Source organism: Engystomops pustulosus, chromosome 1 (genome assembly GCF_040894005.1).
Source record: "Engystomops pustulosus chromosome 1, aEngPut4.maternal, whole genome shotgun sequence".
NCBI lineage: Eukaryota > Metazoa > Chordata > Amphibia > Anura > Leptodactylidae > Engystomops > Engystomops pustulosus.
The window spans coordinates 223,032,964-223,051,255 of NC_092411.1; the positions used below are offsets into that span (position 1 = coordinate 223,032,964).

Genomic DNA, 18,292 nt, shown 5'->3' on the forward strand with positions numbered 1-18,292 from the left:
TGGATAATTTATTTTGATGTCACGCGGCTTACAAAAAGAATATCGCTTTTCCGGATTTTCAGAATTGACTATTTTGGGGATAAATACAGTTTTGAATGAAATTTTACATATTTAGCATCAAAACCCCCTATATAACCAACCCATTTTCAAATCTGCACCCCTCAAGCTATCAGAAACCGCTTTTACGAAGATTGTTAACCCCTTGAGATCTTCATAGTAATTGAATCAAAATGGAGGTGAAATTTAGAATGGTCAAATTGTTCCCTTATACGTTCATTTAGCCCTAAAATTTACACATTTCCAAAATATAAAAAGAGAAAACCCACCATACAATTTGTTCTGCAATTTCTCCTGAGTACAGAGACCCCCCACATGTGGCCGTTACTTGTTTTATGGGGGCACAGCGAGGCGCAGAAGGGAAGGAGGGCGCTGAAGCTGCCAGGATTTTAGTTTCCTCATTGGCCCCTTTTGAAGGCTATAAAATTTTCGCTTTTGCGTTATTGGGGCCATGTGATGCCATTTTTTTTGCGGGACGAGATGCTTTTTCCATTGTTACCATTTTGGGGTTGGTATCACCTATTGTTGAAAATTTAGGAACTTTTTTTGAGGGCAGGAGTAGAAAAGCATCAATTCTGTACTGGATTTTTTACTCTTTTTTTTTTGGTGTTCACCGTATAGACTAATAATCATGTTATCTTTATTCTATGGGTCGATACGATTACGGGGATACCAGACTTGAATATATTTTCTTACGTTTTACTAAATTTGTCAAACAAAACCCTAATGTGGGGAAAAATCTATCATTTATGTATTGCCGTCTTCCAAGTGGCATAACATTGTTACTTTTTTGGCTACGGAGCTGGTTGATGGCTTATTTTTTGCGGGACATGTTGTACTTTGCACCAGTATCATGTCGGAGTACACATGGTTTTTTGATCGCATTTTATAGCATTTTTTGTGGGATTGAATAGCTAAAAATCATAATTTTTGGAAGGTTTATAGCAGTTTTTTTTTACGGCGTTTATCGTGGGGGTTCAATAATGATTTACTTTTATTCTACGGGTTGTTACGGACGCGGTGATACTATATATGTGGGGTTTGTGTTATGATTTAGACTTTTTTTTTAGTTATATGTCTCTTTATATGTTTTGGGGGTTTTGGGCATTTTTAGTGATTTATTACAGGCAGTCCCCGGGTTACATACAAGATAGGGTCTGGAGGTTTGTTCTTAAGTTGAATTTGTATGTAAGTCGAAACTGTATATTTTATAATGGAAGTTCTAGACAATTTTTTTCTTTTGTCCCAGTGACAATTGGAGTTTAAAAATTTTTGGTGTAATTGGACCAAGAATTATCAATAAAGCTTCATTACAGACATCTTACAGCTGATCATTGCAATCTGGGACTATAGTAAAGCATCCAGAGAGCTTCACCAGAGGTCACAGTTGGCAGAGGGGTCCGTCTGTAACTATGGGTTGTCTGTAAGTCGGGTGTCCTTAAGTAGGGGACCGCCTGTACTTTATTTTTTTATTGAATAACATTTTTTTTCTTACTTTTTCACTTTTATACCATGGGACATGAAGAAGCAATCTTCTGATTGCTTCTTCATGATAATATTCTGCAATACTCATGTATTGCAGAGTATTATCAGTGTCAGCCTATACACTTGCATAGGCTGGCACTGTGCCAGTAAGATGACGTAACAGACGCCATCTTACCGGCAATTCTTGCAGGTAACTCTGGGGTCCAGATCGGACCCCAGAGTTGCCATAGCAACGATCGGCGCCCCCCGAAAACGGTTCGGGGGGGCCGATCGTGGGGGAAAGACACCCCATATGCATGTTAGATGCCGCGGTCGCGCTGACCGCGGCATTTAACGGGTTAAGCATCCGCGATCGGAGTTAACTCCGATCGCGGGTGTTACACTGGGGTGCCGGCTATCAGTCACAGCCGGCACCCCGTGTTTCCCGATGCCGGTTCGGCTCAGATCTTGAGCTGAACCGGCATGGGCTCAGCGTCCGATATATCGGACGCTGAGCGCTAAGTCATTGAGCTCAGCGTCCGATATATCGGACGCTGAGTGTTAACGGGTTAAAGATAGGAATACTATCTTTTAGATGAAGCTTATGGTTCTGAGAGCAACAAAACTGGAGACAAAGGCAGTTAAAAAATTGGCAGGCCCTGGATCTTTATCTGAAGCTTGTATTTCTAACTATGTCTTTTTCTGCCCATTACTCTGGTTCTGTAGCTCACAAAAAACAGAGAAAAGATACTCCTCACATAATATAACAGTAAAACATATTTCTAGGTACTACAGAACACTAACCCACTAAACTTGCTCAGCTCATGTGAAAATGAGGTGAGAAGAGTCATATTTGCCTAAGATTGGGTATTGGGGATATTGGGTATTGGGATTTGTTTTATGGGTAAATGGGTAAGATTCCACATAAAAGAGGACATTCTAGAAAGGACGAGTCATACACAACTTGAGAGGGCTAGTAGCTTAGTAGGGTACAACCTGGTGACATGTTCACATTAAGTCTCTATGGGTACATCAAAGTAAAACTTTTCTGATCAATGAAAATATAAAATTACCTAACCTGTCTACTGTACTGCAAAAAACAAGCTCCTCATCCGCTATAATCAAGGGAGAAAAAAGAAACCTGCAGACTTGTGAATTGTAAAGATTTTACAAAATTTAAAGAGGAGCTAACACCAAGTAAATTGAAAGACATCTCAATGCCGCTGTGCCAAATATACAGTATTTTTCGGACTATAAGGCGCACTGGAGTATAAGGCGCACCATCAATAAATGCCTGCTAAAATGTCTATGTTCATATATAAGGCACACTGGACTATAAGGCGCACCTGATTATAAGGATGAATGACCAGCAAGTGGCAGAACTGTGCACAGTTCAAGGCAGCTGTTTTCTGTAAGTACGGTTCATATATAAGGCGCACTGGGCTATAAGGCGCACCTTTGATTTCTGAGAAAATCAAAGGATTTTTTGTGCGCCTTATAGTCCGAAAAATATGGTAAATGGTTAATCAGGGGCACAGGGATAATTGTATTGTCTTCTCTTTTATCTCTGTAGTATACAAACTTTTTGTGCTGCATCACAATTACACTTGATATCAAAATTATAGAACAATGTATGATTCATTTGATTTTTTCAGAAATAATGTAATTTCCATTGATCAACACTTGATGGATTGTTTTATCCATGCAACTAGAACAGCGTTTTAGAGAATTACCAAAGTATAGCAACATAAAACCTTATATTTAGAGAACAGCCATGACTGTAGCACAGAGAAATATTATTATATATATCAGAAATACATTTTCTGAAATTTACAGCAGTAACCAATCAGTAGGAGGTGCACAGGCCTTTGCTTTAGAGGACTTCAGCACATCTGCGGTGCTGCTCTGGAGTGATTTTGGGCCACTCTTCTTTCGGACTCTTCCACAGTTCTGTAACGGTTTTCTATAGGGTTTAGATCCGGATTCTGGGTTGGCCATTTCTTTTGTTTACATTTCAAGACACTGTTTTACTAGTTTTGCTGTGCGATAGGGGACATTGTCCTGGATGAAAACTCCTGGCTTAAAGGAGCGACATGTTGTTGAAGACTGTCTCGTTACACACTTGCATTCACTCTGCCTGCTGCATAAACATTCCCCAAACCCTGACACTTTCTCCACCATCTTTGACTTCTTTACACACTTTGGGTTCAGTCTTTCCACAGATTGTTGACAAACATAAGGTTTCTCATCAGATCCAAATACAGTAAATTAAACTTGCTTTCATTACTAAAATGAACTGTGGACCACTTTTCCTCTGTCCACACAACATGCTCCTCAGCAAAGGCAAGCCGTTCAATTCTTTATACTAATGAGAGGTTTGGTCACTGCAGAGTGATCTTTCAGTCCAATTGCTTTTATACAAGAACCTGTATTAGGAGACAGATCCTTATCCTGTTCAGTGCTTGTTATGATATGCAAAGCGGTTACAAATATATTTTCAATTTAAAAAAAAAAAGCGCATAACAGAACTGCAAAAATTGACCTGCCTTAAAGGCACCAATGACCTTCAGTCATGAAGGGGTTAATGTTCATTATTAAATGTTAAAATAATAGATAAAAAATAATTCAGAAGCATATACTGTATGATATTTTTTATGAATCAAGGTTGAAAACTGAATTTTATCCCACCAACCATACAGTAAGTTAAAGTGCCTGATGCTGCGGATATCAGACAGTTCTCTCATTGACAAGACTGGCCCATTGAGTAAATACAGACAGGACAAAGACAAATAACACAGCTCATGTCTGTGTCACACAATTCAAATATTTACAGCAGGAAACCATAACCCGATGCATCTAATAACTTGGTTTAAGACCTTTTATATCCTGCATTTCATGGATCAATAAGTATAATGGCTGGATTCATGGCATTAGATAATCTGGCACATCTGCTGAGCGGTGTTCTCAAAAGTGTCTGTATGAAATACAAGGTCATGAATTTGTACTGTACACTAGTAACATAACCAGTAGAACTATGTAGCACATTATGGGTAAGTTCTCACACAGTTCACCAGCTATATGCAATGAAGCCAGGCAATAGCTCATGAAGGGTGCCAATGTCTTGTAGAGGATGCCCATTCGATTGTCAGGGTCCTATGGTGGTCTTTTTCTTATCTGGAGCTATGAAATGCTTGGGTGGGTAATTTTATGGTATTGTAGCGGTACTTTACGGCGATTAGGATATAAAGTGCTTAGTTACTTATTTTGATACGGTGATGTGATGCAGGATTGTCTACCTTAGCAGGACTGGTGTTAGGGGGTTGCAGACAGGGTATTTGAGGGCATTTGCCAAGGGTCCCTTGTTCTAAAGGCGACCCCTCGTATGTGGACTTTTGTTGGCAGAGGGTGCATTGCTCTTTTAATATCCCTTGGTTAAAAGCCCGGGTGAAGATGATTATCATCCATCTCTTTTTTATCATCTATCTGTCTAGTTATCCGTCTCCTATAATTTGTCCATTTCTTATCTAAATATCTGTCTATCTAACCATTTATCTATTTTTTTTGTCTATTAATCTTCTATCAATGTATCTCCTGTCTATTATCTATCCATCTATCAATCAATCTTATAATCTCTCTTCTACTGTATCTATCTGTCATATCTATCTTCTATCATCTATATAATGATCTATATTTATGCATATATAAATCATCCATCTATAAGTCTATATCATCTTTCATACTTATCTTCTATCATCAATCTGTCTGTCTCCTATAAAATTCTCCTACAGTCCCATATTACAGATTGCCTTACCATACTGCTGTGTGTGTACTACAAAGTGTTATTACCGTATATACTCGAGTATAAGCCAGCCCGAGTATAAGCCGAGGCCCCTAATTTTACCACCAAAAACTGGGAAAACCTATTGACTCGAGTATAAGCCAAGGGTGGGAAATGCATTGGTCACAGACCCCACCAGTATATAGCCAACCAGCCCCCTATAGTATACAGCCTGCCCCCAGTAGTATACAGCCCAGCCCATCTTGCCCCCAGTAGTATACAGCCAGCCCATCTTGCCCCCAGTAGTATACAGCCCAGCCCATCTTGCCCCCAGTAGTATACAGCCAGCCCATCTTGCCCCCAGTAGTATACAGCCCAGCCCATCTTGCCCCCAGTAGTATACAGCCCAGCCCATCTTGCCCCCAGTAGTATACAGCCCAGCCCATCTTGCCCCCAGTAGTATACAGCCCAGCCCAGCTTGCCCACAGTAGTATACAGCCTGCCTCCAGTAGTATACAGCCTGCCCCCAGTAGTATACAGCCAGCCTGCCCCCATGTAGTATACAGCCAGTCCCATGTAGTATACAGCCAGTCCCCAGTAGTATACAGCTTGCCCCCAGTAGTATACAGCCAGTCCCCAGTAGTATACAGCCACCTCAGCCTGCCCCCAGTAGTATACAGCTTGCCCCCAGTAGTATATCGCCTGCCCCCAGTAGTATACAGCTTGCCCCAGTAGTATACAGCACCCCAGCCTTCCCAGTGTAGTATACAGCCCAGCCCAGCCTGCCCCCAGTAGTATACAGCCTGCCCCGTGTAGTATACAGTCACCCCAGCATAAAAAAAAAAAAAAAACTTATATACTCACCCTCCGGTGGCCCCGATGCACAGCGCTGCTCCCCTGATGTCCGCGCGGCTCGTATTCAGGCTCCTGTGCCCGTCTTCCTTCTTCTGCAGGGCGCCGCCATTGCTCTCTCCCGGGCCGGCGCCTAGTATGACACGCCGCTGCTGACGTCATGCTAGGCGCCGCCCGGGAGAAAAACAATGGCGGCGCCGAGCAGAAGAAAGAAGACGGGCACAGAAGCCTGAAGACGAGCCGCGCGGACATCGGGGGAGCAGCGCTGCGCATCGGGGCCACCGGAGGGTGAGTATATAAGTTTATTTATGTTTTTAAAGTAATTTTTATTGACTGACTGCTGTATTGACTCGTGTATAAGCCGAGGGGACGTTTTTCAGCACATTTTTGTGCTGAAAAACTCGGCTTATACACGAGTATATACGGTATTGTCTAGGACTAATGGAGCCTCTTACTGACTAACTGTTCATTAAATAGTTTTATTATGGGGCCCCACTTTGTATAAAACCAGCAATGCACCTCATCAATGTATGATATTTTTAATCTTTTTAATCTTGATGGCCGTATGTATTATTTTAATGTTTAATTTGTTTAGATTTTTTTCAAATTTTATTTTATTTTTTTGTTAATGTATCCAAGCACAGTTATATTTGCCATTGTTTTCAATTACCTACTAAAACTAAAAGTTATTCTTTGACACTAATGAGAAGCATCTATTAAACAACAAAGAAGACCTCTATTCTTGTTGTTGTATTTACCTTGAAATAACATGTTTTCTTATACCTTATGTTTTTTTTTTTCTTTCTTTGTGGTTATGTTTATTAGAACTTCTAGGAGTAACAAAAGTGGGCATTATCATTTTGTTGGTGCATTCCAAAATAGAATGAAACTGGTAACACTTTCTTTGAGAGCTACAGAAGGTGTTAAAGGGAACCTACCACCACAAATCTACCTATAAAGGTAGATCAGGTGGTAGGTGGATCAATGGGACATGAGGATAGCCCTTTTAAGGGCTAATCCTCACGTCCCTGCACTTTTTTTTAGTAAATTTTATTAGCCTTGTATGCAAATTTTTTTATGCGGCTACTGGGGCGTGGAGTAGCCAGCTTCAGAGCAGTGACCGCGCAGGTGTGGGCCTGCTGTTCTGCGCAGACTGTCTATTTGTCGGACGAGGGTGGAAGATGGCGAGTAGGAGGGGAAAAGAGGCTACCGGGGCGTGGAGTAGCCGCCCTGTGTAACCTCAGATGCAGCTACTCCACGCCCCAGTAGCTGCATAAAAAAAATTAGAATACAAGGCTCATAAAAGTTACTAAAAAAGTGCGGGGACGTGAGGATTAGCCCTTAAAAGGGCTATCCTCACGTCCCATTGATCCACCTACCACCCGATCTACCTTTATAGGTAGATTTGTGGTGGTAGGTTCCCTTTAAACAATATAGAGTTCTAAGAAAAAATGTTCCTGCATTGATATTCCATGGGGAATACAATTTCAAGAGTTGATCCTTTTTGTTATATTTTTAACATATTTTAAAGGAAATCTACCATCGGGAAATGACTTTTTTTCAGCAGTTTGAGAAATAGATAGCCCATGTGTGGCTTATTTGTGAATATCTTAGCTAGTTCCCAATTGTTTAATAAACTTTGTGTTTTTATGAAAATTACCTTCAGAGGCTACTCGGGCCATGGATCCGAGTTCACAGAGGCTACTTCATGCCCTGAGTAGCCTCTAAAGGTAATTTGCATAAAAACAAAGTTTATTACACAATGGACAGCTAGCTAACAAATTATTCAAGATGTCCACATATAAGCCATCTACCGCTGGAACTACTGAAAAAATAGATTCCAAACGGTAGATTTCCTTAAGCACATGTACGAGTATTTCCTATATAAATATGTTTGTGATCTACTACACTTTTTTTAGTAACAAAAATCCTTTCACATTTGGCTGCTGTACTCTGAATGCACATTAGAGAGATGATGGGAACAAAGACCCATAGGTGCACATTAGCTGAACAAAGAATAGATTTTAAATAATATTTTTATGAAATCTACTACATAAAGTAGACCTGACAACTCACCAATAAATCCAAGCTGTGAGAACTCAAGTATAAGCCATTCATTAGAGGTTTGTTGGGTAGCAAAGTCCTTAATGGATTGTAAATAATCTGGCTTGGCGATAATGTCATCTTCCACCTGTTAATGAAAGGAGATCAGTCAAAAACATGGTTCTCCATGGTATATACAATTTAGCACAGAAGAATCAAAGCATTAACCTGCACACAGTGGTCGCACTTATTTTTTCCAGAAGAGTAATAATACTCCTTTTACCATTTTTCAAGAAGTATTTTTAGGCTAGGAGGAATATGTCATTTTCACTACTACAAATAAATAACTCATAGGTAAACCAAATTATCAACACAGAACAGAAAAGAAACAGTAATTCCACAATATTCCTTATTAATTGAACCCACTCCATAAATCATACGCCACATTCAGAAAACACAAGAGTTTAAACCGGTTCCTATAGAGCAAGTCTCAAAAGAGAAATTCTTAAAAAGACAACTTAATTACAACATTTGTAGATGGCTACAAGTTATTCGTTTAGATCGTTCCTGAAGGTCCATATAATCCATCAATACAACACTAAGTATTTATAGCTGCATAAGGCACATCAATATGTGCATGTCATAGTATCTCCAATTAATTATCCATGCAAAGTGCAGAAATAAATTGTATGTCATCCTATCGGGTTAAAGTGCCGGTGCATGGTCAGAAATACCCATGGGTACAACAAGGTTTATATATAACAAAGATTATAAAGATTGTAACTGAACAATTTTCAAGAGGATCATAGCAGATTCACTTACCCATGGTATAACCTGGGTAAGTGAATCTGCTATGATCCTCTTGAAAATCCTCATCCAACCAGCAAATGTCTCATCCTAGGCTGCTGCTTCTGGAATACAGGAGGAATAAATCAAGCAGTGGGGCATCATGTGCCATCTCAGTGCCCTCCATTGCCGCACCCATTGAATCGGATATACCAAGAGGCTCCTGGTTGCTAGGCCCTATGCACCACACTGAAAAAAGAGAAAAATATGCCACATTGAATAATAAAACATTTTAATCATTTATATTATATTCATATTAAATGTATTTACAAATGTATAGCAGAGATACATTAAAAAGTATCATCAAGATAACTATGACCAAATAATGAAGTGGGAATGAACCCTAAGTGCAATATTAGGTATATATTAGAGGATATGTATAGAATAAGTACAAGCACGCTGCCCAGCACCAGCCCCAACAACTGTTTTGGACGACAAGGTCCTATGCTAGACCCTGTTTAGCGTAACATTTTAGCATGTGCCTAGTGCAGGCTATAAATAATGTGCCATAATAATTGGCTGTAATAATCTCAGGAACAGAGTGAGTGCTGAGAGGAGACAGTCCCTGGGTATAGAAAGATGGGGAAAACATTTGTTGACATGCCAGAGAAGTTTTCTGTGAACAATGAAAAGCCAGAAAAATGTAAAAAAAATGTAATATGTCAACATTTTTAATGACATAATATAAGAAAACCGTGGTTAGAAGCAATCAAAAAATTTTCTTAGCCTCCCTAAATCTCCACTTTTTTATGCTGTAAGGTCATGTTGACATTTTAACAGTGAAAAAAAAAAAACACACAGAATTCCTTTTATATTATTCATTTATGTCGCAAGTTTAGCAACATATAGCAGCACAACAATCTAATTTCTGTATCACAGACACACCCTAGGAGTATCATTATAGAAAGCTAAATTACCCAACTATGTTTATGGACTTGCCCAATATCTAATTTTCATATTTTTTTTTTATTGTGATACAACAAAGTTCCCATCATAAAAGATTAATAGGGTGGCAATCATATGAATATATATATGAATTAATGAATGAATGAATGAATGAATGAATGAATGAATGAATGAATATATATATATATATATATATATATGTGTATATACATACACACACATACATACACATATATATATATATATATATATATATATATATATATATATATATATATATATATAGTGATCAACATGGATATATATATATTATCAACATGGATGTGGATGATCGTGACATTACATTTTCATTGTATTCTGAGTATTTCCACAGCACACATGAAAGCCTAATCTAGCATAATAAATAAAACAAAATGGGCAATTTTGCAGCCCATCCTCCATCCTACATGCGTGTATTTTCTCTTTCACACGATTGCCACCCTATTAATCTTTTGCCACCCTATTAATGCCTGTGATATATTTCTATTAAATTGCTATTAAACTATAATTAAGATCCTCATCCAACCCGCAAATGTCTTATCCTAGTGTCAGAACTCTCAAATTGTTCTGATGGGATTTGGTTTCAGGTTTCTTTCCGGAAAACCACACCCAGAGCTGCCTGTGATTGACAGCTCCATTTCTAATCTTGGGAAAACTAGTTGTATCTTTGAACTCTTTTTGTCTGCAGGTTTGAGTGATGGACGGCTGAGCCAGTCAGTGCTGGCGGTAGTGTCCATTACTGCCTTTTATTCTGCCCAGCCCCTTCATTGGGTGCTGGTTATTCAGTCTCCTGGGTCCTCTAGTGCTCTTGCCATTGCGTTTCTTGCTATTCTGTGTATTGACTTCAGCTTTGCCTACTGACCATTCTATTTGCTATACGATTCTGTTCATTTGCGCCATCTTGGTTTTGACCTGGTTTGTTTGACTCCGCTTGTCTGTCTGTATCTGTTGTTTTGTCCCTTTGTATCGTTTATCTCCTAGAGTGACCCAACTTCCCTGTCTCAGTCTTGTGTCGGTTTCTGTGTACCAGTGTGAACACTGACCTATATCTGTATTCTGATTACCTGTCCGCTCCACCATCCAGCAGCTGTCAGACAAAGTAAGTCTTTCCTATCATCATGTAGGGTCGCTCAGGGACCGTCAGTTAGGTTCCTGATAGTGGGTTTGCCCTTATCAGTGTGATTTATCTGCTTTAGGGAGGGCGTTGAACGCAGGGACGTCGCAGGGAGAATTCGCCACCACTTACCTAGTCTGACAGCTAGCGCCAAGCCTAGTTGTGGTGGCACGGTTGCTGGACATGTTAGGGATTGCAACTATATATATATATATATATATATATATATATATATATATATATATATTATATGTGTGTGTGCATGTGATTTTGCAAAGATGAGTAGACAAACTTCTTTATACAATCTGACATCTAAATTCTCTTGGTCAATAAATTCGCACTCCAACACAGTGGATTTGGTACAAAACTAGCTGAAGTCAACAGTCTTCTCATCAAATCACACTGCAAGGATTCATCCTTTATAGTGTGATATACAACTAACTACACATTCATGGCACTTCACTGAGACCAGTAGTTTAACAATTTTTTATACTATCGCATAAATATTCCATAAAAACAAAATGACTGAAAACAAGCCATCTTAGTCACTCCTGCTCAGGTGACCAGAGAAAGCCCTCCCTTGACCACATACATAGCATGAAATTTCACGTTCTGCTACAAGCCATCAAATTACATAAATCAAGATGGCACTTTCTGCTTTGCCCATGCTCTGTCAACGATTCAAGCATAACATCCTCCTTAAAAGTTCATCTGTGTTACACCAGTTCTTTCGAAATGGACCATTACCCCTCATTTGTAGCAAACAGGAATGGCAGTATGGATCATGGGTAATATGACACAAATTCATTCTTGGGGTCCCTTACAAGTAAAACATTCTTTTCATAGGAGGAGCCTGGTATAATTTGAGGTTGTCCTATACAGACACTCCATTGGCCTGTGAACTTTTTAAAGCAAGGGATTCCAAGTAACTACTGTGTATTAATATCCTCCATTATAGGTCTTAAAGTTCATAGCGGAATTTAATACAGGAGGTTAAATGCCATCAATATATCCCATCTTTCATTCTGCCCATTAACACAAAGGTTAATGCTATAAGGCTTTTCATTTTACAGCCCATGACTATATCAAAGTGTTGCCAGCCTTACTGAAAAACAGATCGACAAGCCAACAGGAGTGGAAAATGTACAAAATTAAGCTGATAATTCCCCTACAACACCATCACAAATGGCTTGTTATAATATTACATGTGTGATAAATATGACCTGGGAGAGGGAGGCCTTATACTACTCGAATCCCCCACTTTCCCCGGGCCTCAGCTTAATTAGCCTAATGGAGCTAGCAGAGTGTCACCTGGCTCGGTAGGGGGCCGGGCTTAAAAGCATTTTCCCAGTCAAGGCGACTCCAAAGGCTTGAGCCGATTTTCCCTCTATTTTCAAACAGGAGACAAAGAGCCATTATACTCAAGACCAATAGGTTGATTAGGGACAGTTATGGAGTTATGGTCCATCTCAGCCCAAGGGCAAATACATTTTTGGAATCTGTGTTCTCGTAGTATCATTTCGATATGTCTATTTAGGCTCTAGCACCCTTGGGTCCAGAGATATAAATATCTCTGGATAGGACCAAAGCAAATGGATCAGGTTTGGTATCAATGCGATCGATACCTGTGTATTTTGTACTCTGCTTAACTGTATATATCTCTACTGTATATATTGTTTTGTCTAGTGTGCCCTTTAGGCAATTAAATATAAAATTTAACCTATGTTGCTCTTTTATCTCGATCCACAAATCCCACGTCTGTGTCTCGTTTACATACATGCTACCAGGTTGCAGATCGTTACGGCCCGTCTTATACTAAAGGAGAACTGGTGGCAGCTTTAAATTGGGTTGATAATGTTCTGTTTCACCGAGGCTAGTGAAAGGAGTCTTATAGACATACAGGGTTGTAATTTATTGTTGTGCCGGAAGTTGTGTGGACAAAATCTCTTCCTGTCAATATCCAATTTGTCACAATCACACACATACACATTACAAAGCCATGGATCCCATCAAAACTAAATCTCACGATGAGAAGGGCACCTATTAAAGTGTATGTGTATGGAAAAGGTAGGCGGGTGCTTAATGGGTCTTTCCAGAGAGTCTGTGAGGTGTTTTTTTATTTTAATTCCATGAAGATTCCTTTAAATGGAATCTTTTAAGTCCAAAATACCTCCCAGATCTAGAACATTATGCACACTCCAAATCCACTTAAAAGTCAATTTACTGCACCTATCCGTGCCATTGTTTCATAAATTTGTTGCCACAAACAGATCTGTTTATTAAAGGCCCCTCCACATGATTAGTGGTTTGGGAGATATTTTGGAAATCATGTAAAGAACTTTACCTGCTATACTGTAAACAGCGAGAGACACCTACCCAAGGTAGTACCCAAACTAAAAGGTGTGAGTGCAACAGGGGCAAGCCTAAGAAATGTGATCAGGTGTGTGGATTATACCCTTTCCAACAGTCTGGATTTTGCAGCCACATCTCCCTATGAGAAACATAAGGCGGTGGCACATCACGATCGGTCACTGAAAAATGGGGCGTGCGCTGGCTGGATTTCACAGACCATGGACAGGACCCTTTACATTGTAATGATATTTGATACAAGGAGTCGCTTCTTCCCCACAGAACAGAACCAATCATGATTATGGTCTAGTCATAGGGTTCTTTGTTTTTCCTGCCCATTTTCACCTCTGAGTTTGTGCCGTTTGTTGATATCGAAAAGTTTACACTGATAAAACTTCGGCACCAGGTTTGCCCTCCTAAATATTAAATTATAGCTTCTGGTATAAACAAATGGTGGGTTAATGGAGCTCAGAGCCCATCAGGCTAATTTGCATATTAAAAAAAAAACAAGTGAATAGGAAGCTTTGAGAAGAGTGGATCCTGTCAGAGGGGCGCATACAAGTACCGTATTTCACTGTGCTTGTTTACAATCTTACACCCTGGTGGTAGATGTCCTTTAAGGATAAGGTAAAACTATCTAAACTCATTAAATAGTGTGCATACAGTAACATTGCTGGAGCACATTTTCTTACAATATTCTGTTATGCGGATTACTTTTACTAACAATATAAGTTTCAGTAATCAATGCATCCCGTTTTGTTGTTGTTTCCAGCAAGTGTCCCCTGAGTCAGTGATATAGAAGACAAGAGCTTCTTTTACATCCCATGGAAGCATCAATAGACGTCTTTTGTTATCTGCAGCTCTGATAAAGTCTAAATACTCATTTTGCTCCCTGTCTTTAATGGATTGAATTGCTAGCTTTTATCCTTATCTTTCAGCTGTGGCATTATTCGACTCTTTGGGCGTCTCTCAGGACTTTAGCCAAAGTCTCTTGGGGACATAGTGGACTGTGTGAGCCAAAAACGTAGAAACTGACAAACGTAGGAGCTGAAAGGGAAAAGTGATTCCCTGATGGACAGATATCATGATAAAACTTCACATTCAACAGTGGGGGATGTCTTTTGTGTCATTTTGGTCTATTATGCCACTTAAAAGGAAAAGCTTGATCAGAAAAATACCATGTAAACAGGTTGTTAAATACTGTATACAGGCGGTCCCCTACTTAAGGACACCCGACTTACAGACAACCCATAGTTACAGACGGACCCCTCTGCCCACTGTGACCTCTGGTGAAGCTCTCTGGATGCTTTAAAATAGTCCCAGATTGCAATAATCAGCTTAAAATTGTCTGCAATGAAGCTTTATTGATAATTCTTGGTCCTATTACAGCAAAAAAATTTGAAACTCCAATTGTCACTGGGGCAAAAAAAAAAATTGTCGGGAACTACAATGATAAAATATACAGTTTCGACTTACATACAAATTCAACTTAAGAACAAACCTACAGTCCCTATCTTGTATGTAACCCGGGGACTGCCTGTATACACATTTGTTTGTGTTTTTAACTTATTTTGATACCTTTCTGACCAAGTCTTAAAAGGGACATTTTTAGATAATTTATTAACGTATCGATCTAAGGACTTGCATCTTTATTTTTTTAAACATTTTTACAGACATTTACAAAGATGAAGCTCTTTTTGATCCCTCAGTCATTGCCTTGCTTTCAGGGCTGTACCCTTAAGTCTAAATCATTAAATGTGCTATAAAAGCAAAAAGTAACCCCTTTCTGAATCATATATATTCAGAGAAGGGTGTGTCTTTAACCCCTTAATGACCGACCTATCGGGATGCTACAGCGGTCATTAAAGGTACTTCTTCTGATGCAACGCCTTTCTATGGCGGCGCGTCAGAAGATTGTGGGACATCGGGTCTTGCTGGTGCCGGTGTCGGGCTGTGATGTCACAACCCAGACCCGGCACTAACACCTGTGTGTTTAACCCCTTATACGCCGCAGTCACGATCAGACTCCCGGGTGTGCTTCCTGGGGGATCCGATCCCCCCTGCCGCAGAAAAGTTTAAAAAAAGTTTTATAATAATAATTAAATAAATAAAATAAAAGTCCCATAATCTCCCAGCTACTCATAAAATGCAAATAAAGTATATAAAGCACAAAAAAATACATATTTGGTATCACCATGTCCGTATCAATTTGTACAATAAATCTAAATCAATATTGAACCCACTTGAGGAATGGCGTAAAAAAAAGAAAACACAAAAAAAATTCCCGTAATATACAATTTTTCATCAAACACCATCACAAAAAATGTTCTAAAAAGTGATAAAAAAGTTATGTGCTATAATATGATACAAATTTTCATTTTTTTTTCAGAACGAAACACAAAACATATCACTTAAACTTTACAACAAACATGAAGTACAATGTGTCTCGAGAAACATTCTCAAAATCACCTAAATATGTTAAAGTGCTCCAAAGTAATAACCAATTATCGTGACACCTGTCAGATTCTAAAAAATGGAGTCTGGTCATTAAGCTGAAAACTAGCGTCAGTGATAAGGGGTTAAAATAGCAGGCTGCAGAAAAATATATGCAACATTTCTAATATATACAAAACATTATCTTTTATACTTTTACTTTTGCATATTCCAAAGCAATTATTTTGTAAGTTGTTCATTATAAGGCGTACATGTATTTTTAGAAGCCTTATCACAAGCTTAGGTATTAAGTGATAAACATGAAAGGTTATAAAAATATACAGCTTTCATGCATGGAAAGGCAGAAACACTAAAGAAGTGTCCTTACTGATTATATGGCAATTAACCTTTTTCCTGTTGCATATGCTGACAAAATACAGAATTACTCATCTACACAATTTACATTTCTAAGGTTGCTGCTAGTGCAGATCATGTATTATTATGGTCACATTTTATTCTTATTCAAAAGCACCTGTAATTGTTGAAAGGACAGAACAGAAGATGGAGAGTCCCCCTCCATTCATTTATTAAAGAGAACAAGATAACGTATAGAAGTGAAAATTGTCTAACAAATAATGTATTACTTTGCATCCCAAAAGTATAATGGGTCCAAACAAGAATTACACATAATACATCAGCTAATCAGCGTGGGCAATGGCTGTCAGAGCCCCAGCCACCTATTTGCTGTTGATCACCTATTGTCAGCATAATTCACTCCACCCAACTAATCATATAGTCATACATGGCACATTATACACTTTAATATTTAGCATATACTCCCCTAAACACAGTATAATTCCACCCAAAAACTATTTAAATAGGTTTGCCTTACACGTCCAACTGAGTTACTGTGGGTATGCGGTCCTCCTGAGGTGCTCTGAGGCATACCTTTTCCTATGCAATCTAAAATTATTACTGTAACTCCATCTCCCATACCTTCCATGTTCCCAGATCAGTCATCACATGGGCAGACCATATGGCAATAACATGGCAAAGTATTTCCAGGCCACCCAATACATTTACATTCAAAGCTGTTTCCAGGTATCCTGGAAAAAAGCATATTTATCCTGCTCCAGTTCCAGCAACACAGTTGGTCCTTTGGCACTGCCAGCTGGGCAGAAAGTATTACAGTAGAAACACTGCTGTTCAGCCGGCAGACAGGAAATTCTTTCATCATGTTTATTTACAATGTTAGATATTGATAGTACATGTCACTCAACATTAATCATACCGGGTGCTCAAGTAGGTTACAACACCATCCAGAAAAGACTTCATAAATTCTCATAGTAGTATATTTTATTCAAGTGAATGAGGAACAGCAATCCAAATAATAAATGCAATGTTTCGGTCCAGATAGGTTGTTCATTACATTAGGTGGACTCCCTTCAACTCTTGGTTATCAACCTCTATGTACCATACTGTTACATCAGATGTACTCCCCTTAACCCTTAGCTACCCACCCCTTGATATGACTCCGCTCTAGCCCATATACATTGACTCCTTTGCCATATCTATCTTACATATTATTTTATGAGGTTTATGCTCATTCTTGCCTTATATGTTTTATCTACAGCCATGTATATCTTCTATAAGAAATTTTCACTATTGATATGTCTCCATAAGACTCTGTGACCTTACTGATATTATTGTATTCACCACTCCATGGCCATCAAGTTCAATACCTGTATATCACTACTCTTACCTGTGATAAATGATTCTATGGCATTTCTATTTTGTTTACTGCATAATTTTCAGCTTATTTCTCCATACACCTTTGTTATTCTTATAAGATGCCTGATGAAGGTCTGATGTGAATAAACAAAAACGTTGCATTTTTTAATTAGGATTGCTGTTCCTCATTCACTTCAAAATATACTACTATGAGAATTTAATTATGATATTATCTATGATGCAAGGACTCCCGTCTTAGAGAGTACAAAGTGGTGGGTGACCAATCTAAAACTTAACTTTTAATGCAAATTCCATAAAAGGGGGCAAATATAAAGGGTAAAAAATGGACTCCTATTGGAGTGCTAGAAACACCAACCAGCGAGGGAATGATGCTTATGTGCTCCTGAACATGGGCACAGACATACAATAGCTTCCTATACCTTTATAAGCATAGCAATGCTCACATAAAGATGGTCACATACCTGTAAGTCATTAAGTGTGAGGACATCTACTGAATACGCTGCTGTTCAAGTGTACTGGCGTGCCTCCTCCACGCGTCGCACTGACACCTTCGGCTTCCCGCCGCACAATCTGGCCACTGCCATTAACCATTTCAAGATATCATAGTACCTATCTGCCATCTCCAACTCACATATCCATATCATGTTTAGCTGCAGGTT

At 39.0% G+C, this 18,292-nt stretch overlaps 1 protein-coding gene across 1 annotated transcript in view; it reads right to left on the minus strand.

The window, feature by feature from the left end:
* MGAT4D (MGAT4 family member D) overlaps positions 1–18,292 on the minus strand; it is an 86,213-nt gene that overhangs the window by 17,562 nt on the left and 50,359 nt on the right. The window contains exon 8 of the mRNA XM_072119631.1: positions 8,228–8,342. Within this exon, the coding sequence (XP_071975732.1) occupies positions 8,228–8,342 (115 nt within the window). The remainder of the gene's footprint in view (positions 1–8,227; positions 8,343–18,292) is intronic.